At 41.9% G+C, this 24,450-nt stretch overlaps 1 protein-coding gene across 1 annotated transcript; it reads right to left on the bottom strand.

The window, feature by feature from the left end:
- Positions 1-180: 180 nt before the first annotated feature.
- Positions 181-1,930, bottom strand: MYCFIDRAFT_56883 (uncharacterized protein; the record flags this gene model as incomplete). Its single annotated transcript, XM_007932398.1, has 2 exons — positions 181-1,418; positions 1,475-1,930. The coding sequence occupies 2 exons, from the start codon at positions 1,928-1,930 to the stop codon at positions 1,353-1,355; spliced, it is 522 nt and encodes a 173-aa protein (XP_007930589.1). The 3' UTR covers positions 181-1,352.
- Positions 1,931-24,450: the final 22,520 nt, after the last annotated feature.

Raw genomic sequence — 24,450 nt, 5'->3', positions numbered from 1 at the left:
TAGAATCAACTGCTTGTTGACTTCCGCGCGTTCTAGACTTCACAGAGGTTTTTTTGATCGATCGCTTTGTGATATTCAGCCCATGATCTCTAGTCAGCAGAACATAGCTTCTAAATTTCGAAAATGAACATGGCAATGGTCAAAAGCGACAACATTAATCGAAATTTGGGATAGATAGATCGAAGCGATGAGTCATTCCAATTCAAAGATGCTATCTCATTCCCGCAACAGAGCCAACAGAAATCAACCATATTCCTATTCTGATCCTGATAACCCTAGAAATTTCGTTCCACAAGATGTCCTCAGTTTCTTATTTCTACCACGCAGTGCAACACTGCTTCTCCTTCCCAACAACAGTGGCTGTCGCAGTTGGACAAGTGATGGGCGCACAATCAGTCGTGCAAGGGCTGTATGCCGTCACGGTCGGCACATTCTTGTCTCGGCATCGAGTTAAAGCCTAGGCGAGTTTAGGCAGGTCGCGCATTTCTGAATCCGAGACTTACATTTGCATTTCTGGGTACGGTCTTGGTCACAGTCGCCGTTGGGGTAGCGCAGATGATGGCAGGACAGATGCCAGCCCAAGGAGTGCAAGTTGGGTGGACGACCGTAGTTGTGGATTTGTAGCAGGGACAATCGTCTTTCGAAGCGAGACTAGATGGAATGGATAAGTTTGGGACGACGGATTTGAGCAAAGGATATCGGAACTGACGAGAAGCTTGCGACCAGCAGGACAAGGAAGGGAGTCTTGAACATTTTGATGACTGAGCAAAATTCGAAGCGCCTTTGTGTACTGTCCTGATTGTAATGTTTGAATGAAGCGTTCAGGACTGGAACGGCCAACGATGTAGTCAGCTCTCTTATAATCGAAGAGCGTGTCTGCGTTGCACAAGAACTCGTATTTTCAGCCATTTCATGAGCCAATGCGATGGCGAAATTCGTCTGCCGAGCATCATCGAAGGTCGTCCTGGCAGCTCGACGAGAAACATCTCAAATAGTTGTGGTTGAGCATTGACGCTGGCATGTGTGTGCTTCGGACCGCCCGTAGCTATACTCGCATCGCGATCCGGCTTGAACCACATCGGCTTCAACGCAGTTCAGCCCAGACGGCTTTGCCGAGCTCCGCTCGTTGCGTGAGACAGTGTAACCGTCGCTTCGGATGCCAAGCGATCATTCGACGCTGATTTCTGCTTCCTGTAGGGTTTTCCGGCAGGCATTTCTGCCTGGTGAATTTTGGGACAACACGGCGAAAGCAATTCGTTTCTGCTATCGAGCACAGCTCAGTCCTCGAATCTCGAAGCGCACATGTCTCAGTCCAGCGTTGGCAGGAATGGATAGGCAGCCTCAATGCCAACTTAAGCCGCCTTGGGCTTCTTGGTACCATACTTCGATCGACTGGTAACCCTGTTGCCAACACCACCCTGCATGTGTTTGTTAGCATAGAATGCACATTGAGGCTGGCCATGAAGGATCATACCAAGTCCATTGCTCCACGCACAAGATGGTACTTCACACCTGGGCAATCCTGACTTCTACCACCTCTTACCAGCACAACGGAATGCTGCTGTATATTGTGCCCTTCACCAGGAATATATGCCGTGACCACACTTCCACTACTCAATCGCACCCTCGCAACTTTCCGCTCGCCTGAATTGGGCTTCTTTGGTTTCGTGACTCCTACTCTCAGACACACGCCTTTCATCTCGGGACATTTGGTGTTTGCCAGTTGCGGCGATGTTGGCTTCCGGGCCTTGAGACCTTTTCGGCAGCCTCGTAGGACCTGGTTGTATGTTGCTTGTCGTGTAGTGGAGGCGGAGAAGGCACGCGTTGTGAGATGCGAAAGCGGGCTCGGTGTAGGCTTCAAAATAGCGGTGAAGCAGGTACGAGCAGTCGGCGGAAGCCGCAATAGCGCATTCAATAGCTTTGATGCCATGGCGGAGAGCTTGTTGTAGCTGGGAAGCAGATGCTATGAAGGTCTGTGACGATGGAGTGCTCGGAGGTGGTGCTTTCGCCGCACCTATCGCAGGCTTCCGAGGAGCCGTAGCCACATAGCGGGTACTATTAGACCGCTCGAATTTTTACTATAAAATCCTATTAATAAATAGGGGGGTTTAAAAGCAGTTCTGGTATATAGAAGAATAGATAAAACAAATCAGACAGATAACTTTTACAAAAATAATAAAAATTATTATAACTATCTATATTAAGTCTATTTTATAACTATAATTCCTATTTTCTAATAGGCTACTACTTCTACTAAGACTAGATAGTTTCTAATATAATATTTAAAAGTCTAGAATGTTATAGTAGATAAGATAATAGATATAGTAGTAATATTAAGTAAAAAATAAAAGTAATACTAGAGATAATAATTAGAGTAGTTATAGAAGAGACGATAAAGGTTATAAAAGTAGCGATATAAATTGCGACGGCGCAGCTTCTATACTAGTATAAAACGACTATTACTTAGTCTATTACTTTACAGCATTACTACTACTAGTTTTAATAGGAGCTATATTCTTTATAGTTACTAGAATTGTATTCGTATCTATAACGCTATTAACGTTTAACTTTAGTAGCTATAGTCTCTTAATATCTCCTTAACGAAGTCTATAGTTAAGTCCGTCGAATACCTCTCCTAGCTCTACTCTTATTAGGTTCTACTTCTAATACTAAATATAGTATAGCTCTATAGTAGATTGTATTACTAGTAGAACGGCGATACTATCCGATTAAGTCTCGGATTTAGCCGTAGTAGAGCTTAGGGTTAGGAAGCTAATATTATATAAGGGACGATTAGTAGTTAGGTAATAGTATAGTATTAGGGTAAGTATCTACGGTTCTACGGAAAGTATATACCGGGCTTAGCTAGCGTACCGTCCCTGCCGTAATAGCATCCCTATCCGATAGAACGAAGGCTAGCGTACTATATTAGCTAAACCCCTTCTTATATACTCCTTCCGCTTTTACTCGTTTTCCTTACCGCTCGTATTCGTATTATACGTTCTCGTCGTCTCGAGTATATCCTCCTCTTTTTAGTTTAAGTCTACTAGTTTAGTACGCGTCTTCTTAGTAGCCGACTTTAGCGTAGCCTTAGTATCGGAGCTAGTTATAAAGTTTGTATATTAGCGTCGTCTCTTTTAGTTAAATGTCTCGCTAGTACTAGCGCTAGCTCGCTTGCGCTTTGTTCTACTACTCTTGTCTTATATCTTACGTACGCCGACGTACTAGACTTGCTTTAGCGTTTCGGATATAGGTATCGAGGCGGATGCCGAGGCTAGTAGGGATAAGGCGCGATTAAAGGGTTAGCGTGTCTAGATTTTCGGTAGCTTATTCTTATCCTTGCCTTTTAGTAGAGGGAAGGCCTTACCTTTGCCCTTAGAGGCTAGGGTAAGGGTACCGGCGTCGGCGGCGCCGTACCGCGACTTAGTCTTATACTTCTCCGATAGTTATAGCGTAGCTAGCGCTTCTTCGTTAGCAGCTGCGGTACTAACGAGAGTCTTAGACTTAATAGCTATAGCGAGCTTGTCCGGTAGGTAGAGGTATAGGTCGGCGCGTTACTCGTCGGTAAGCGACTAGTATCGTTCTATAATGCCTATACGCCCTAGTCCGCGGTATAACTTTACTAGATCTGCGTCCTCCGTAGCGTAATTATACTTAATGTCTTTTAGTAGTAGGCCCTTTTTGTTACAAATAGCAACCTAATCGCGGTCTACGCTCGGTATATAGCCTAATTATAGCTAGAGATATACTATACGTAGGAAATAGTCGAGCGCGACATCCGTTAGTATACCGTCTTTGTTAGTCGTATTATAGGCCTATATATTCGTAAGGGCGTAGTCTAGGATTGCCTCGATATTAATCTCCGTTAGCTACTCTACTATAGCGGCCTTAAAGGTAAGGTAGGACAGGGAAATAATTTAGAGCTACTTCTTATATAGGTCGTAGTTTAGGTCCTTATAGTACTTCCGCTAGCGCGCCTGCTATTAGCGTAAAGAGGTAACTAGCTTAGTTTCGCTCTCGATATCTAGCGGTATTATAGTCGTAATTATCGCCTAGTTGCTTATATTATCGATATGCGTCTAGGTAACCTAATCTAGGGCCTTATAGCGGAAGGTGCCGCTACTTATAAGTATAGTACGATAGGTAATAGCGGCAATCTTATATATTCCGTTAGGATGCTACTTATAGTATAGGTACGGCGGGCTAATTAGCTTGCGCTTAGAGCGTAGATATCCCTATGCCTCGACGGAGTACGTATACTACTTTCTAAGATCCTTTAAGCTAATAGTAGTATCGTCGACCTTGCGGTATATTATTCCTAATTTAAAGTCGGATAAGCGGGTACCTATCGGTAGTATATAATCTATTATCTTAAATCCTAGCGCGTTATATATTAGTACTACTATATTAGCTTAATACTGCGACTCTAACTAGTCTTCTATACCGGTATACTATATACTAGAGCGCTAGAAGTTCTTATCCTTATCTATATTAACCGCTCTACGGCGCACCTTCTTCTTATCTATAATAGCTAGGCTGTCTTCCTAATCGTCGTCCTTGTCTGCTTTACCCTTATTTATCTTAGCTACTCTAGCCGCTCTACGGCGCTACTTCTCCTCCTTTACGTCTATTAGGGCGTCCTCCTTATCGTCGTCCTCCTTTTATCCCTTAGGCGTATCTATCGCGTCGTCGATAGTAGATACGTCGCTAGCGTTATTAGTATAGTCCTCGGCTTATATAAGGTCCTAAACGTTAGCGTCCTTAGTAATAGCTTATATAGAGTCCTAATTGTCCTTAGTGTCGTTAGTAGGCTTATCGTAGGTAGTAGGATCGGCGCTATCGGTAGGCTCGGTATAATCGATAGGCTCGTCCGATGTCTCGTTTTTATAGTTAGCGGCTAGGGGGTTAGCGTCGTGCTTTGCTACTATACGCGTCTATAGTAGCGTATAGAGTAATAGGGTCGGTTCTAAGACTAGCGGGCCTCTATAGTATCCCTAGACGCGGTCGAATATAGCTTAGAGCCTACTACGTAGGTCTATACTAGGTGCTAGAGTAGGGTAAAAGTCGCTAATAAATTCTTTAAAGTACTCGTTTATATAAGTAGTCTTATATGCCGAGCTAAGGAATTAGTGTTTATATACTAGTTAGAGCGTAATTTGTCTTATATAGGCTAACCTATCTATTATTATAATACGCTCGATAATATTGTTGTTCTCCTTTATAGCGACCTTAACGGCGTTTACTATTATTATATAGGAGAGGGTAGTAGTACGCTAGTAGGCGCCTAATGCCTTTATAGCGTCTCGAATATCTCTATTTATATCGACGCTGTCTAGGATCGAGTATTATAGTCGCTTACTGTCGTTCTAATCGCTATACTATAAGTCGTCGCTATTATTAGCATTTTGGCGTACTAGAGAGTCGCCGTCGTCGTAAGCGTCGTTATATACTAGAGAGTTATAGTCGATAGGGGCTAGGGCATCGTTATACTCGGTCTCCTTATCGTACGTTTACGCGAGCGTTTCTGCCTTAGGGTCGTTCGCTATAACGTACTATCTTAGATTGCACTTGTCGTTAAAGTAGGTAGTTTCTATTACGCGAATCCTCGCCCCTAACCTGCCTTTCGAGGTTAGAATAAACGCGTCGCCTACTTCGGTAAGGCTTATACCGACGTTAGCTTCTAGTAACTTCTACGCGAACTTAGCGTCTAGTATAGTCTTTATATTTAGGAACGCGATAGGGACGGCCTCGGTTAGCTATACTACTGTTATAGGCTCTATTACGTAGGCTAAAATTGCCTCTATTGCTACCTCCTAGAGCTCTTTATTGCGTTCTTATACCTCTATAGAGTCCTATATCTCGGTGTCCTATTCTAGAGCCTTACTTCCTACTACGGTCGATAATATAGCGACTAGACCTATCTCCTTCTTATAGTCGGCGTCCTTAGGTATATCCTTCGGCGACTTATTAGTAGCGGCGTCCTCTACGTTGCTAACGTCCTTTAGTAGTCGTAGCTACTCGGTAGCCTTTTGCGGTTATCGCTCGTTAATAGTCTTTAGCTAGTATACGCGATCTCGTAATAGCTTAGTATCCGCCTAGGGAAGCTTGCCTACCGCCTTTTTATATACTACTTAGCCGTATAAGGTAAGCACCTATTCGCCGTCTACTATAATTACTATACTATTCTCGTCTTCTACCTACCTACTAAGCTCCTTATCGACGGAACGCGCTATTATTATATGTCTAAGGAGGGTCTAGACGTCCTTATAGATAGCGTCGAGCGTTATCTTTTACGGGAAAACATTCGCGAGTACCGCCTAGATTAGCGTCGGCTAGTGCTTCTATAGGGAGTCCTTAAAGTAACAGCCCTTAGGTAGCGGTAGGTTAGCTTCGGTATTCGCTATAATGTCCTACTTCTTAGTATCTTTTATTAGGATCGTTGCGCTAGACATTATAGGCTATAGCTCGATATCGTCTTGCTTATCTTACGCCGCGTTTATACCTAGCGCGTCTTGCTTGTTATTTGCTATAGTCTCGCTTAGCTCGGCGCCCTACTTATATCGTAGGGCCTTTTTATTTAGATTTAAGCCTTCGTCGCCCTAGTAGCTATATAGCGTATTATAATAATCCTTCTACTCTCTGCTCGTCTTACGCTTCTATATAATAGTGTCTTAGTTATAGACGATTATAAGCGTACGCTCGGGCTAGTACTAGCATTCGGTTTAAAAGTCTACCGTCGACGCGATCTACGTAGAGTATTATAGTAGCGCAGTTATTTCGCTAGTAATAGGGTCTACTAGCTCTGCGGCTAGAATCTTTTCTTATGCCTTTACGTATATCGCTGCCGTTTGCTAGTTACGTATCCGCTTAGCCGTAAGTGTCTAGTCTAAGGGATACTAACCTAGTAGGTCGTTACGATTTAGATACTACCCTATCTCGTCGTAGCCCGCAACCTAAGCGATCTAGTCGCAGACTATAACAAGGTTAATGTTAGTATTGTCCTATCTAGGCATGTCTTTAAGTACCTCGTATAGAGTGCTAATTACGTTAGAACAGAAACCGTACCCTACTAGTACGCGGAATAGTAGCGCTGCCGCCTAGACGTAGTTTCCGCTATATAGCGCTCCTATCTCCTAGTAATAGGTTATACCGATATTAAGTCGTAATAGCGTTCGGATAGCGTAATAGATATCGTAGTTCCGTACGCGTATAGGGATGTCGTCTAGGTCGTAGAAAAGCTTCGTATACTAGGGGTTAGGGAGCGTAACGACTACGCCTTCGTCGCTAGCGTCGGATACGTCGGGCGCCTAATCGAGGAACTAGTAGAATTCTAGTACGCTAAAGAAACAGGCCTACTCGGAGCGGTCGTCCTTATCGTACCTACAAAGGCTCGCATTTTCCTAGAGTATAATCTTAATACGTCGTAATAAGTTACAGTCCGTTACGCTAGGCTCTAGGTCGAGTAGTAGTAAGGCGAAGTCCGTAGCTTCTATATAGTCCTACGCGCAGATACGCGTAATAAAGGCGCGATAGGAGCTGTGCTTATATAGGAAAAAATCCGCGATCGTAATTAGATAGATCTTAGTAGCGTATCTGTAAAGGAGAACTTGTAGGATCGGCGTATTATAGATTTGCGTCTAGATCTTAGCGCTTATAAACTCGCCGACGTAGTCGCGTAGCGGCTAGTCTAGTTCGCGGTATACTAGTACTAGTACCTACTCTACTAGGATACTATAATTAAGTCTCTACGCTACTTCTATCGGCGTAGTAGCGTAGTCGTCGTATAGCTCGAATTTAGGCTCTTAGGAGGCGAAGAATAGTAGGGACTTATAGCAGCGTTCTTTTAGCTAGGTCTAGCTAGGGTCGGACAATTCGTCCTAGCAGTATATATATAAGGCGATAGGCGGCGGGCCGTAGTCGTCGTTCTAAGGGCAGTAGCGTACTATTGCGGTAATATCGCTAGGCGTACCGGCGTCGCTCGATATAATAGGGTTGCTAACGGGGTAGCGGTATATTACTAAAGGGCGTACGTAGTCGTAGGTTCGCTAGAGTAGGGGGAGGTTAGTATCGTATTAAGTTTAATATATACATAGCAGCTAAAAATTTGTAGGGCGTTACTAGGGCGTTCCGCTTTATTATAACGCAAACTTTACCTCGCCTGCGCTACGCCGTTTATATATACGGTACGGCCCGTCGGATTAGAGTAATAATAGGGGAAAGACAATAAAGTAAACTATTTGCGTTTTAAAAATAAAGTAAAGTAAGGTACGATTTAAAATAAGGTAAAGTAGGGTACGATTTAATTATAGACAATAATGCTATAACGTAGCGTACCGCGATAGAGATACCTATTATTACGTATAGTGCTACTTAGTTAACCTTCTAAGTAGCCGTTCTTTAGGAGTTACGTAAGCTAGGCCTCCGAGAAGGCCGAGCCTATAGTTCTCCTACTATTAACTATAGCGCGCTTAGGGACGGCGCTGTCGGTGCCTGCTATTATAGCGCTTACTAACGTGCCGCCTACTAACGTAACGCTTGCTATCGTAACGCTTATTATAGGTAGAGGCGATCGTATTCCTAGACAAGTTCCGCTAAGTCGCGGAGGTCGTTAACGTCGTACTAAACGTTATACGCGTAACCGTAGCTACGCTACTTAACTAGATATTGCGTCTTGCCTCTAGAGACTCTACGTCCGAGGAGCTTCTCGATCTCGTAATAGGGCGCCTTTAGGTATAGGTAGTCGTCGTCGAAAGGCGCTTCCTCTACCGGCCTAGGCTTAGGTATATCTCTATCGTACGGATTACGGCCCTCGGGGTAAGGTTCTAGCTGCGAAACTAAGATTATAGGGTAGATACGTATTACTAGGGGGAGATCGAGTTTGTACGTAAGGTTACCGACCGGGCGTACTACCTTAAAAGGACTAGTACGCTACGTAGAGAGCTTTCGGTTAGGGTTCCCTAGTAGGCGGTATCCCTTATATAGCTTAAGCAGTACCTTCTAGCCTGTCTTAAAGGAAATAGGGCGATGCTTGCGGTCGTATCGGTCTTTTATTATTACTACCGCCTACGCGAGAGAGTCCGCGGCCTAATCGCGTACCTTCTGTCTTAATACTAAGTAGTCCTTAGTAGGGAGCTCGGTAAGGGGGTTTAGCGCGTCTAAGTTAGTCTTAAATCCTTAAATTAGAATATTAGGTACCTCTCTAGTCGAGGCGTTTCTAGCGTTATTAAGCTCGGCCTAGATATACGGAAGTGCGTCCGTCTAATTAGCGTCTAGATAATTAGAGATAAAGAATCGTAGTGCGATTTCTACGGTCTAATTAGTTCGCTTAGACTAGCTGTCCGACTAAGGGTAGTACGCTATCGTTGCGAAGAACCTCGTACCTAACTTCTTAAAGGCTGCTTTTACAAAGTTACTAAGCTAAATAGGGTCCTAGTCGCCGATTATAATAGCCGGAAGGTTACGCTCTATTTCGATATATCCTTAGATCTAATCGCTACCGTACTGCTACGCCGTCTACGTTAATTTGCACTTACGTAGCATAACGCGCTTAGAGTACTTATACGTCTTAGTAAGGAAACTATCGTAGCCGTCTTTGTTAGGTAGTAGGCCGTAAACCTAGTCTGTAGTAATAGCGTACTATAGAATAGGCTAGCATTTAATCGGTTGTAATTTACTATATAGAGGATAGCGTAGCGTCTAGTTTAGGATATACTCGGAGCAATAAGCGATATACTTAGAGACCTCGCGTCCGAGCCGGCGTATATAAAAGCTAGCGTATAGACGAGCGTAAGTGCGGTAATAACCTACGTAGTAGTAATAATCGTAGGCTATTTAGAAGACCTCCTTATATAGGGAGCGGGGGATATATAGCCTCTCTCTGCCGTCGGTATCGTCCTTAAAATAGATAAGGTCGTCGCGTAAGAAAAAACAAAGTCCTAATAGGCTCGACTCGGCCTCGCCTATAATATTAGCTTCCTTATAATTAGGGTTGTCGTTAGCGTCTAAGGTCCTCTTAGCGGCGGCTCGTAGGCGGCGTTCTTCTATAGCGTTTAGCTAAGCTAGGATTGCGGACTAATAGGGGTCCTTAGTATATCCCGCCTTTAAGTCGTCCTTAAATTCGGTAGCGAGTTCTACGAGTACGGAGTAGAAAACTATAGGCTCGTCGGATGTGTACGTTCTGCCGGAGTGCTCGTCGACTATTATAGCGTAAAAACAAATTACACTCTCGCTTTCGTACGAGTATATATAGTATACGTCGATTATATTATTCGCGAGGGCGGGATCGTCGTATACTAGGGGATCTAGTGTATCGTATACCTAATCTGCTGCTCGGTCGAGGTCCGCTACGAGCCTACTTAAGGCGTCCGGTATTCTATAAAGGCGTCCTAGGCGGTAGTACACCTTAAGCTTAGGGTACTAAGAGAGGTACTAACTAGCCCGCACTAGACGGAGGTTAAGCTTATCCGTAGACGTAGTCGTCGCTAGGCTCGCTGCCGTAGTAATGCCTAGGGCCGTAATATAGTCGGAAAACACATATACCGGCTTACGTACCGCCTATAGGATTATTCGTGCCTTCCGTGCTATCTAGACTAGTCTACTAACCTTAAGCTTAGTAGCTAGGTACCGCTTTTCTACGTCCGTAAGGGCTTTGCTAAGGTATATAATAACTTGTACCTAATCTGCCGGGAAGCGTACGGCCTTACTATTCTCGATAGTCGGCTCTAGATCTCCCTTAACGTAGTATACTACCGCTACGAATCCTCCTATATAGGCGTCTAGGTCGATATATATAGGGCGATTAGAGTCCGCGTAATAGGAGAACTTAACATCGCGGTACATCTGCCTTAGGATGTTAAAGGCCTTATACTCGGTTTCTAGTGCCTCGTCTACGTCGAAAGCTAGAGTCCTAGCTACGTAGCGCTTTCGCTTGTTGCCCTTATTAGCTAGGCTAAAGCGTAAGAGCTCTTTCTTGCGGTTCTCGAATAGCATCGTAATCGTAGAGTAGTATAGAATATACTATCGTTGCTATCTAGTAAGCCCTAAGTAAAATTCGATATCCTTTAGGGTCGTAGGGAATTTCAAGTCTAGGATAGTCTAGACCTTTTCCTTATAAGTAGTATATCCTAGTCCTAACACTCGTTAGCCTAAAAGCTTCGTAGATAGATACGCGAGGAACGACTTATACGGTGCGATACTAATGTTCTTGCCTACTAGGCACTCGAATACTACGTTTAGATACTATAGATAGGTTATAGTAATAGGTATTCTTCGAAGGTATAGGAGTAGATAATAATATCGTCGATATACGCGCGGTAGTAGGATTTGTATCGCTTAAGTATCTTGTTAAGCTAGCGCTAGACATATTGTACGCTATTCGAGAAACCTATAATAGCTATATATATCTATTCCTAGCCGCGGTAGCTATTAATCGCGAATTTGCTATAGTCCTTTTCGGCTACTACCTATTAATAGAAAAACGCGATAGCGTCTACTATTGTAATACAGGTAGAGCCGCGCAGTGCCTTAATAATGTCCTCTTGTCTAGGGAGCGGATAAGAATCCTTAACTGTAATTTTGTTTAGGCCTCTAATGTCTACGACTATACGTCCTTTACGGACTAGCTTGCCGTCTACTATCGTTGTTTTCTAGACTACGAAGACTAGGAACCTAAATTAGGTAGGCTTAGTAGTAAAGGACATCTTTCCTTATATATATAGCGGGTCGAACGTCTTGTTTACGACTTCTTTATCGGGGGCGTAGAGTAGGTACGCTACTATAGGAACTTTATCGTTCTTATAGCCTAGCTTTAGCGTAACTTCTAGGTAGTTAGACTTAGGAATGTCTACCGTAGTGCCCTTATCCTTCTATAGGTCCTCGTGCTTCTTTACTACGGCCTCGATAAGTTATACCTACTCTTTAGTACTATAGGCCGTTACGCTATTAAAAAGCTAGGTCTCTTTTATAGGGTTCGGTAGGTCCGGTAGCGGAAGGCCGGCTGCGCCGTAATCTTTAGGCGCGATATAGTAGCAGCCGTAGTGGTTGTACTCGCGTATATACCCTATCTTTATATATCGTAGCAGAGTCTATAGCTAATCCGTATCGTTACGGACCTGTACGAAATTTACTATAGCGTCTACGACGGCGGCGTAGATAGTTAGGGCTTTGTTCTTAAGTTCCTAGTTTTGCGGGTAGAAGGCTACGTCTCGATCTGTAGGAAGGTCTGTTCTAAACTAGATAGGCACCGAAGTTACTGTCTACGGTGCTAGAACGACGTTCTTATCGCCGGAGTGTATAACTATATAGAACTTAACGTAATCTTTGCGGCCTACTAGTAGGGGAATTTTCGCTTTTTTATAAGAATTAATCGTCGTAGTACGGTATAGTACATCGATTTTAATACCCTTCGGGCCGATAATATCTATTGCTATAAGGAACTTAGCGCTAAGCTCCTTAACGACGTATACCTTATAGCGTATATAGGCGATAACCTTAGAGCCCTTAACGATTCCCGGTACCTAAAAATCGAGATCTGCGTACTCGCTAATGTCCGTCGAACCTACGCTCTTAACCTTTAGTAGAGCTACTAAGCGCTTACGCTCGATATCCGGGCGTATCTAGCGTAGGAAGGCCTTATTAATAAGTAACACTATCGCGCCTATGTCTAGGCAGACCGCGTATTCGGTGCCGTCCTTCTATAGGCGCACGACCGTACGTAAATAATAATAGCCTCGGAACGCGTATCCTCCCTTAACTTTTAGCAATATAGCGGACTTAATAACCCTAGCATCCTCCTCTACGCTATCCTTCTTAGGCGTTAGTTCCGTAGCGTGCTTAGTACGCCTATAGTTCTATAAGAGATTGTTACTATCGAACTTCGCGCTGCAATTTAAGTATAAGAACTTTAAAGGCCGTATCGTAGCAAAGGGTTCTATAGCTAGAGGAAGGTACTTACCGATATATAGGGAAAAGGGGGATAGTAGCGGCACTTCGCTATAGTATACTAATACAGAGTCCTATAAAGAGGCATTATTATTTACGTCGTCTAATCTATAGTAGATATCTACCTAGTCGTTAAAGTACGCCGGTACGGAGTGCGGGCTTACTAGCCTCGCCGAGTAGCGTAAGCTAGATCGTAGGCATAAGTGTAAACGCGGCTATAGGATAGATATAGGCTCTTCGACTAGAGGCTCCGGTGCCTACTTATTAGCGTAATAGTTACGCGGGGCCTTATTGCCTTAGCGGCCGCGTTCTTGCTAACCCTAGGTATCGCGTACGTCGTTTCGCGTACCCCTATCTTATCGTCGTCTACGATTAGTATTCTTGCTACCGCGTGCTTCGTAGCCGCGATTATTATTACGTAGCTCCGCCCGATTGTTACGGTTAGAAACGTACTCTTTTTAGCGTCCCTCCCTTACTAGGGCTTACCTATCGTTTCCTTAATCCCGGCGCTAATACTAGTTTTAATTAGCATAGCTACTATTTCTAGGGCGCTTATTGCCGTAGCCGCCGGCGTAACCGCGACCTAAATTGTCGCGATATCCGCGTACTACTGCGGCGTACCGATCGTCGAACCTACTAGCGTAACTGCGACTAGAAGTATCGCGATACGCGCTCGAAGAATCGGCGTACTAGTCGCTATTACGAGCGTTTCGGTATTGTAACTTACCGTTATATCTATTACGGCCTCGTACTATGCCGTAGCTATCGGACTGTATATACCTACGGTACTACGCTTTATACTTGTCTTCTATAGCTCGCGTAAAAGTGTAAATCGTATTACTTAGCAAAGGCTTGTCGAGCTTGTCTTATAGGCGAGGCTCGAATCGCAACTACGCCTAGTAGAGAAGAGCGTACGGCCTAGTAGGGTCTATCTCGAGACCTGCCTCGCGCGCGTAGCGGATACAGTTTATAATAAACTGCTAGGGTGCTCTATAGTTACGTACGTCCTATACCGTATATAATTCGGCGTATAGCTTGTCCTAGGCCTCGACAATAGACCTGCTAAACTTGTCCCTTAGTGCCTTATACTAGCGCTCGATGCCCTCTCTACCGCGAATCGTATTACGATTATTACTTATAAGCTCGTAAATAAACTATTATTATACGGCCCTACGGAGGCACTTCGTAAGCTAAGTACGCACTATACGGATGTAATTAACCGCCGCGTAATTACAAGCTGCGTCTAAGAATAGGTATACTAAGGTAAATGTAACCTTATTACCGTACGTATAGATGTCCTAGCTATCTAAGTCTGCGTATAGGGCGTCGGGGTAGAAGTACCCGATATCTATCGGGTTAAACCTCTCTAAGCGCTAAGAACGCTGCGGGCTATAATAGGGTAAGCGGCTAAACTAAAAGTTATCGATATAGTACGGGTTAAAGTTGTAACCTCGGGGGCTATAGTTCCCGCCTTAGGTACTAGAATTACCTAGGCTTAGGCTTAGAGGCCCTCCGCTAGCTGCACCGCCTTAACTATAGCGGCGCTATCTAGCCTCGGCGTTGCGTTAGACGTTACGGCGTAACTAGTACGGCTAGGCCTTAACTAGGTTAGGTAGTAGGGCTAATAGAACTTGTTCCTACGGGACCTATTTATTTAAACCTATACGCGCGAGGCGTTCTGCTCGTCTAGTATCTAGCCTATCTTATACTAAGCTCGAAGGGATGCTTTAGCGTAACTAGTCGATCTCGTCCTAAATCTTATCCCTAAGTTGTTAGGTTTAGATAACCTATTAATTTAAGAGTTGTCTAAACAGCTAGTATATCTTATTACATAGGACGGCTAGATTAGCGGCATTTAGGATCTCTCCGTTAGCGTCTTTAGCGGCCGCGTTAGCGCTAGCGGCGTTCTAGTTCTCGCGTACTAGAACTTCGCGTAGCGCGCCTTCTTATAGGCGTTAAGGCTAGGGATTGTCGTAAGCTAGCTGCTTACCGTTTCGCTAGTTTTAGGAGGATAGTCTCGCGCTAGTATTACGTATACGCTAGCGGTCCGCGACTAGACGCCTAGCCTCCGTGCCTAGGAAAGCGTCGACTAACCTATTACGGCGCTACGTCTGCTATCGAGAAGGCAGGTCTCGCTCGATACTAGGTTCTACGTATACTAAGTCCGTGCGCTAGAATTCTAGGTCTATATTTTAGGATATATCGGCTATATCTTTAGTAGAAGCGGGTAGGATTAACGGCTCTTATTATCGGGGTCCTTACTACTATATCTCGGGACCTCGATACTAAAGCTTAGGACCTAATAGAGAGGACTCTTAGTAAGGCTTAGTACCTAACAAAAGGGACTCTAGACTACTCGGGGCCGGAAGCTCCTAGTCTTTCGGCTCGGGGCTCTATTGCTCTATATCCTCCTATTTAGGCTTAGGGCCTTATTGCTTAGGACCTTGCTACTTAGGGTCGATAGAAACCGGTAAAGACAAATTAGGACTGCTCGGGACTAACAGCTCTAAGGCACTAAGTTCTCGTAGGCCGGGGGGAAACACAATCGGTAAGGACCTATAACGTATATACGTAACTCGTCGGGTACTAGCTACTAAAATGGTCCGACGGCGACGTAGCTATAGGCTAGTGTCCGGACTTAGACTTGTAGGCACTACTATATCTAGAGAGGGTAGTACTAGTTCCGGAGTAGGGGCCGCTAAGTCGTTAGATCCTATTATATCTAAAACTACAAGTTCGTTATGGAGAGTAAGCAGCGTCTTCGCTGCTGCCGTAACTAAGGAGCGATTAACGGCCTAATCCTAAGGGAAACCGAGGGTAGTACCGCCTCTAGTGTCCGAGAGTTTTCGTAGTATGTATTCTTCTAGGGGCTAATAATGCGTAGTAATTTTCGTAACGACTACTATAAGCGGGTCTCTTTGCTTCTAGTATACTAACTTAGCGTAACCGGCGTTAGCTAAGAACTCCTTAAAGCAAAAAGCGATATTTAACGAGTAGGCGTCTAAATCGGGGCGTACGGAAGCTAGCGTATTTGTAGAATAAGCGTAGGCTCGGTAATCTTATAAAAATGTAGGATAAGTATAGAGTTAAGGAACTAGACTAGAGTCGGGAAACTGTTAGGGTGCTTATAGGCTCTTGCCTCGACCGGTGCCCGCTTCGGCAGGTACTAGTATAGAGTAAACAAACCTAGATAAGGAAGGCGGGCCGCCTAGTCTAGCGGTTAGAGGGCTATAGGGCGCCGTCGATTAGAGGGCTATCGGCGTATAGCTATATATATGCGGAAGATAATATGCGGAATTTAGAGGACTGTCGTAATCGTCTTAGTATCGAGCGTAGGTAGTTGTTATAGTTAGGTAGGTAGGTCGGTGCCGCTAGTACGGGACCTCGCGGTCGCGTTTTTTAGTTTTTTAAGGTGCCCGTTCGTCTAGTACTTAGGTACTATTCGAACGGATCTAGATCTAACTAAAGCGAAGCTACTAATTGTTATACGAGGGACGATTAGTAGTTAGGCAATAGTATAGTATTAGGGTAAGTATCTACGGTTCTACGGAAAGTATATACCGGGCTTAGCTAGCGTACCGTCCCTACCGTAACAGCTAATACCTTTACAAGTTGTCTCCTAGTAAAGGTTTTATAGTAAACCTTCGTAAGTAAAGGTATAGAAGAAGGCAATAGAGGCGCTAAGTATGCTACCGAGATAGGTATATAGATAACAAACCGTAGATTAAGACCTTCTAATAATTAATTAGCTACTAATAACCGAGTCTTAGCTATCTTATATACGCTATCGACTAAGTCGCTATAAGCTTAGTAATAGTATACTTCTAGCACTAATCTAACCGCTAAGTCTACTTAAGAAGTAGTTTAATATTAGTCCGCTTATAGCGAAGGTTAACCTTCTCGTAGAGGTAGTAAGGGACTTAAGGGTAGACGTAAACCTCCTATAGAAGGAGGTTAAGAAGGAGGTTAAGAAGGAGGTTAAGAAGGAGGTTAGAGAGTCGCCTATAGTAGTTACTAGCTCCGCCGAAGAAGGCTCTCGAAGTAAGGTAATAGTTATTAAGAGGGCGGAGTTTAAGGCACTCTAGTTAAAGGTTAGTCGGTTAGAAGAGATAGTTGCCTCGCTCGTAAAGTAGTAGTATACTAGTATGCTTTAAGTACGGCCTACGAGTTAAACTTAGAGACAATAGCGACAGTTATTAACCGCTAGCGGCGCTCGAAGAAGTATTACTTTGCCGCTTTAGGTTCTCGAAGAAGTGCTATAGATTAGGCTAGTTATACTATATTAAATCGCAGGCCTTATAAAGGGCTATAGGTCTATAGTATTAATAAGCGTATATTATCTAGTGCTCGTCCTTCTTATCGAAAGGCTACTATTTATAGCCCTAAGCGGTCCGTACGAGCCTATAGAGATAGCAACGCTAGCGTAGAAGAATAGCCTTTGAGCTATATATAGCATTACTACTACGAGCGAGATAACGTGCTTCTTCGGCCGTAGGCAAGCTATTGCCCTTCTTAAGCTAATAGCGCTTAGATTAAGAGCCGCTAGTATTATAGGTATAGCCGGAGATAAACTGTCTATTACTTCGAGGTAGGGGGGGAGTTAGCGTATACTAAGCCCTTATAGCCGCTTCTATAGCCTATTTCTTATTAATCTCTTACTAACCGAGTTAGACTAGTTACTAGGCGAGCGCTATACGGAAGTCGCGTTAGTAAGTAAACTATTAGTCCTTAGTCTACTTCTTATTACCTCGTAGAAGGATAAATAAGTTAATAATAATAGCGTTAAGTAGAAAATAGAATAAGGGGTACTAACCCTTCTATAACTTATACTATATCGAGTAATAATAGCGTAGCTAGTTATATGTATTAACGCTACCTATATAGTCGTTATATAGGGCAGCGACCTCTAGAAGAGACATCTCTTATTTACCGTCGGTATTCTAATATAGTCGTACGTACTTATCGATATAGGCGTTATTTCTAGCTTAAGGGTAGGTACGAAGCCGTAGTATTCTCTCGAAAGGTCGATAGCCTATTATAAGGAATTAGACGAGGTTCCTATCCTACTAGATAATCGCTACTATACTATATATTGCCTTATAAAGCAGTGTATCGTAGGGAAACCGTATTGTCTTACGATTTAGCCCTAGGTATATTGATTTCTACCTAGTACTATCTTTTTTTAAAATACCTAATTTCTCGAAGGTCGCGCCTCGCTATAGCTACGAAAGTAAACTCGATTATACCGTTCTAGTCGCTATAATACCGAGACATCGAAGGATCGCGAATAATAGCACGTTATTAAATAGGTTGTCTATAAATATATAGAAGAAGTACTATTAGAAAGGAAGTTATAGGATTAGTCGAAGAATAGCTTACTAAAGAGAGCTTAGCTTAGCGTTTAGCGAGATAGTAGGCGATATAATTAGGCTTTTAGTTATCTCGGATAGACGGTCCGCGCGGGCTACGCTTATATAGATAGATAGATATTTCATTTGCCTGTTGTAGTGCCTTTCGGCCTATATAGGTCTGTTTCTATGTATTGTTTTAGGTAGGAAACTAACTTAGTTAGTAAAAACCTCCCTCCTGTCCTATTTATAAGTGTTAATCTTCCTCGTTTCCTTGTTTTCCTTCCTCTAGGGTATACTAGTGTTATAGTTGTTACCCTCTAACTACCTTGCCTACTGCCCTGCCCTTCTTTCCCCCTCTTCTTCCCTCCTTCTTATCTACTCCTTAGTTTCCCTTGCTAGTGCGAATTGTTATATAAATCCCTGTTTAATAATCTACTTCACTATCCTCTTTAGGTCTTCTTTGCTCTAGATTAGCTTATCGTATTCCCTTTCTATTGCTTTTAGTCTCTAATTACTTCTGCCTTCTAACTATTAAGGGCAGACTAGCAGCATATACTTAGGGTTCTGAGATTGGTAGCTATATTAGCAAGCTCTGCTTTTAATTCCTAGGACGTTTCTTCTAAACAGGTAAGATCTAAGTCTAATATGTTCAGATCTGATTTAGATAGCTAGGCTTGCCTCGGCCCTGTTTAGGTCCTTATAGAGCTAGTAGTTGTATTAACTAAATTTGATTAGTGCCTTTAGGGTTCCTAGTCTGACTTGTGTTTTGTTCTATTCCTGCTCCTATAGGTGTCTAGCAATTAATTCTGCTAGGCTTTGTTTCTCTCCCTTTAGCTTGTCTTCCTTTAGCCTTATATTTGGTCCCTAAAGCTCTTTCTCTAGCATTTCTTTTATTAAGACTCTATATTGCTCTAGGTCTTTAACTTTCTAGGGAGTTATTTATAGTCTGTCTCGCCTCCTAGTCTTAATGCATTAGGCTTTTATCTTTTCTAGTGCCTTTTAGATTGTCTATTAGGCTAGGTATTCTATTATCTTTGCTATATATTAGTGTCTTAGTCCCTTAAAGTATTATTTGACTAGTAGGATCCCTAATTCCATTTCCACTACCCTCGTTAGTATAGTTTTATATACCTCTAGGATTTTCTTTAGGCTTTAGGTTTAGGACCTGCTAACTAGTTGCTTAATCCTCTTTAGTGTTTTCTCCTAGGCTATCTATATCTATACTCTATATAGTATTGCTAGCTTAACAATTGCTTTGTATATAACTTTGGCTTTCTCGAATATAGCCCCCTATATAGAGGCTATAAGCCTATTAATAGATTGTATATTAGCATCTGCCCTCTGCTTTACCTTCTTTACTTGTAGTCCCTAATTCAGTTTTGGATCTAGCTAGATCCCTAGTACCCTAAGCTCTACTAATAGTTGGGTTTTAAAGCCTTAGATAGTAATTGATTGCTTTATATTATAGGTTGATTTAGCCTTACTAAAGTAGATAAGCTAGTACTTTTCTAGGGCGAATTTTGCTCTATGCCTCCTTGCCTATTTTTTATACTCCTAGTACTTCTCTTCTAGGATCTTATAGTTGGTTTCTGTTGTCTTAGACTAGGCTAGGATGTTTGTATTATCTATAAACCCTAATACTAATATATTTTTTGATTCTAGGAGTAGGAGTAGGTCTGCTATAAAGATAAGGAAGAGGATTAGGGAGAGTGTTAATCCTTAGGGGATTCCCTTTTTAGTTAGCATTAGGTCTAATTTGAATTTGCCTAGAATAAGCTGTGTTAATCTTTCCTATAGGAAGGACTAGATAAATTAGACTATCTAGTTTAGTATAGCTTTCTGTTTAAGTATATATAGGAGCCTTTTATAGGAGACATTATTAAAGGCTCCTAAGATATTAAGGGAGAGGAGGGTTGCTACCTAGTTTTAACTATAGTACTAGATATACTTGATCTATTCTGTAATTAGTTCTATAGCTATTAGTATTGACCTCTTCTTTCTTCCTCCTATCTAGCCTTTAGGAAGGATATTCCTTTCCTCGGTAAAGGTTATTAGCCTTTTAGCGATAATTTTTTCTAGCACCTTGCCTATTATATTAAGTAGGGCTATTAGTCTATAGGCCTTGAGCTGTATATAGTCTTCCTTCTAGGGCTTCCTTAGCACTACTATTAGGGACTTCCTAAATAGTCTTAGGTAGTATCCTAGTGCTAGGCTTTATAAAAAGATATTAGCTAGTGCTAGGGCTAGCCCCTTTCTGTATACTTTTAGAAGTTTGTTATAGATCTTGTCTTCTCCTAGTGCCTTATTACCTAGAATTTTCTTTAGGATCCTTTTAATAGTTTCGGGTTTGACCTAGGTGTCTCTTAGTGTACCTAGTAGTAGAGTCTCTTATTCTTTCTCCTTTATATCTAATAGGTCTGCCTATACTTTTCTATAGAAGAAGTGTTAGCCTAGGGCTCTTACTTTCCCTTCTATTATAGTCTGTATTTGTCCTTATTAGTCTATAATATCCGGGAATTGTAGTAGTATATCCTTGTCCTGTTTAGGTCTCCTTACCTATTTAGCTATCCTCTATATCTCCTCTAGTTTCTTTATAATTATTCCTATTATAGATCTCTATTCTTATATCTTGTCTTTCTTAATCTAGATCTTCTTTTCCTAGCAGGCTTTATTATAGTTGTCCTACGCTTCCTAGGTATAGGTTTGTGTCTACTGCCTCCTAGCCTTCCTTGCTACTTTAACCTTCCTTATATACTTACTAGTCTAGTATAGTTGCTAGTATAGTAAATGTTTCTTTGCTAGGGTATGCTTTCTAGCTACCTGTTTTAGGATTCCTATTAGTTCTTCTACTGCCTTATTAATATCCTCTAGCCTTAGTAGGTGCTTTGTTAAGAGTTCCTCTAGTTTTAGGTCCCTTTCTAGTTCCTCCCTAATCCTACCCTATTAGGTACCTTTCTAGTTAAGCTTCTCCTCTAGTTCCCTTTCCTAATTAGCTTAGACATTTAGCTCAATCTGCACCGGGAAGTAGTCTAATGATTCTTCTAGTTCCTAGTTAACCCTGTATCTTGTAATCCTATTCCTAATCTAATATAATGCAAAGTATAGGTCTAGTATACTGCTGCTTCCTCTTGCCTCCTAAGTAATTAGTCCCTTTAGGGTAACAATTTCTATTCCTTCCCTCTCTAATATATCAATTAGTCTTCCTACTAGGAAGTGGTAAGCTAGGGTAAAGTCTAAGCCCTAGAGGGGGTAGTAGAGGTTGAAATCCCTAAGTAGGATTTAGTAGGTATTCCCCTAGATAACTTTAGGTAGTCTTTCTAGGGTTTTTAGTTAGGTACTGCTTCTTGAGTCTAGTAGTAGGTTGTATATATAGTAGACTTAGAGTGTACCTTAGGATGTCTCTACTTAAACTAATATTAGGTCCCTATCCTCCTATAGTATAGCCTGCTAGGTTTCTGTATCTATCTCCTTGCTAATATAGATGTATATCCTTAGGGCTCCCTAGTTATAGATAATTGGGTAGTATCTTAGGTCTTTAACTGTTACTAGTCTCTTTATATATAGGTTGAGCTAGGGCTCTTAGATTGCAATAATATAATGTTCTTTTAGGTTTAGTGCTTAAAGGAAGCTCCTCTATACCTTATCTTTGCTCTTATTAACATTGTACTATATAATGTTTAGTAATATTGCAATGTTTATTAGGTTTTATCTATATTATTTCCCTATAAGTTTTCCTTTAGTCTTCCCTTACTTTAGACTAACATTTGACTAAGCTTTGTCTGCCCTGCTTCCTTTCCTACAATGTTAAGGTATCTTAGTCTCCCTAGTTGCTAGTGACTCTCTTATGCTAGTAAGGCCCTAAATATAAACCTATTATCTTGCCTAGACCTCTTTTGTAGTACTTAGCTAGGTTGCTTCTATACCTAGCTGCCCTAGCTTATTGTATATCTCTTTAGTGTATTGATTCTAGCTTCCTTTGCCTTCCTAGCTGCCTATATTCTTGCTAGGCATTCCTTCGCCTAAGAGGGGTATCTTTTAGTATAGTATACATATCTTACTTCTCCCTTATATGCTTTGTATTCTTTGACCTAGTAATCCCCTATATAATAGGAGTAGGTGTTAGTTGTCTTTGTATACTTAGCTGCTAAGTGTCTATAGTATTAATATTTGAAGCACTGTATTATCCTATAGTTGCTTCTATGTATCTCTGTTTCTAATCTTTTAAAGTCCTAGAACAACCCCTAGTCTAGCACTATATTAGCTTGCTCTATACTCCCTATCTAGATAATTAGGGAAGACTGCTTCTTAGTCTCTTCGATTTTCCTTTTAATCTATACTACTTTTTTGATCTTTAGGCCTAGGTATATAGCTTAGTTTTGTCTCTATAGGCTCTTAATATCCTATTCTTCCTTAAAGCTCCTTGTTATACTATAGGCTATAATTATAAATTGCTATTAGGAGACCTTTGCTGTTTTCCCTATCTTAGTTGTCCATTCTTTTTATATTTCTAGCTTCTTTTTATCCTACTCTTGTGCTATAAATAGCTTGATTACCCCTTTACCTTCGTTCCTAGCCCTAATTACCTCTTTAACTGCAATTCTTTCTACAATCTCTTTCCCTATAAGTCCTTAGATTTCCTTTTGCTCTTATAGGTCCGTAATATAGACTCTAACTACTGTCCTCGGGGGTTTTAGCGCCTCCTAACTAGCTACTGCTGCCTAGGTGCGGTAGTTTAGGCTTATCTCCTATTGTTTCTTCGTAATCTTTGCTGCGACTGTATTAGCTACCTTTATAATTACGTAGCTTGCCTAGTTATAGATTGCTTTTAGTCCTCCTAGGAGTTCTAAGATTATTATCCTATATGCCCTCTTAGGGGTTCTTCTATCTTCTGCCTTTAGCACCTCCTCTGCCCTAGTATATAGTGCTTTCTATTCGTCCTCCCTTCCTTCTTAACTATCTTCCCTTCGTCTCTAATTGTTCGCTGCCATTTTTCGTATAACCCTTCTTTGCTACGCTTATATAACTTTCCTTCCTTACGTTCTATACTAAATATAATCTAGTATATTTACTATAACTAATACCGCCTAGCCCTCGAGACTCGCGCTCGCGGCGCTTCTTATTACTCTCCTTCTATCGCTCCTTCTTCTTAGCGTCTATAAGAACCTCTAGTATTACTACTAGCCGCTTAGCGACCCTCGAAGTAATAGAATCCGGATCTTCTACCTCCTATTTATATACCTTCTAAGGGCTCGAGAATAAGAAGGAATATATATACCTATCTTCGTATAGGTAAAAGATATAATATCCGATTAGTATTAGCTTGCCTCGTATTATAATAACGTATCTAGATTTACTAGTAAAACGGATTATACTCTCGTCGATAGATATATTAGTACTAGATACGACTACCTCGCGGAATTTGCTATATAATATATTAGTAAGCGGTAATATCTAGGTCTAGGTAGGTAGGCCTCTTCTACTTAACGAGAGCGTATTATTCCGGTACTATAAAGCCGCCTTAATCTATTTAAAGCGCTACTCGCTTATATAACCGATAATAGGATATAGCGGCTAGTATCTATCGTCTCTCTAGTAGTCGCTTTTATCGGCTATTTAGATTACAGATATATAGATAATAATACCTACGAAGATCCGTATTATTAGCTTGTCTACCGGCTTCTATAGATAGCTAGAAACGACGATCTTGTCGCCCTTTTTAAAATCCGGTTTATTACTAGTATACTTATTAGTATACTTAACTAGTCGGTCTATAATCTTATTAGTCTAGAAGAGTAAGAAGAAGCGATATTAGATATTATCTAGTAACGAGAGGTTACTTAGGTTACTTAGTTCTGTAGGCAAGTTAACTATTCGCTAGTAAGAGGTACTAGTTAGTAGCTTATATCGACCCTTATTAATCTCTCTATTCTTTAAATAATACAATCCGCCTACCTTACTATCTACCTCTATATTCTCGACCTTATTATTGTTAGGACTAAAGAGGTTATACGTAATTAGTATGTGACTAGGCTCGAGTAAAGCTAGGGTCCTAATACCTTAGGCAGGGCTTAGCGCTTAGTAGTAGGCTAACTTGCCCGCCTTCCTCCCTCTTCTCCTAGTTCCTTATCGAATACTACCTATACTTACTACTACCCTATCT

Source organism: Pseudocercospora fijiensis, assembly GCF_000340215.1.
Source record: "Pseudocercospora fijiensis CIRAD86 unplaced genomic scaffold MYCFIscaffold_9, whole genome shotgun sequence".
Taxonomy (NCBI): Eukaryota; Fungi; Ascomycota; class Dothideomycetes; order Mycosphaerellales; family Mycosphaerellaceae; genus Pseudocercospora; species Pseudocercospora fijiensis.
The sequence above is the reverse complement of the archived record's forward strand: the minus strand, read 5'-3'. Positions and strand labels throughout refer to the sequence as shown.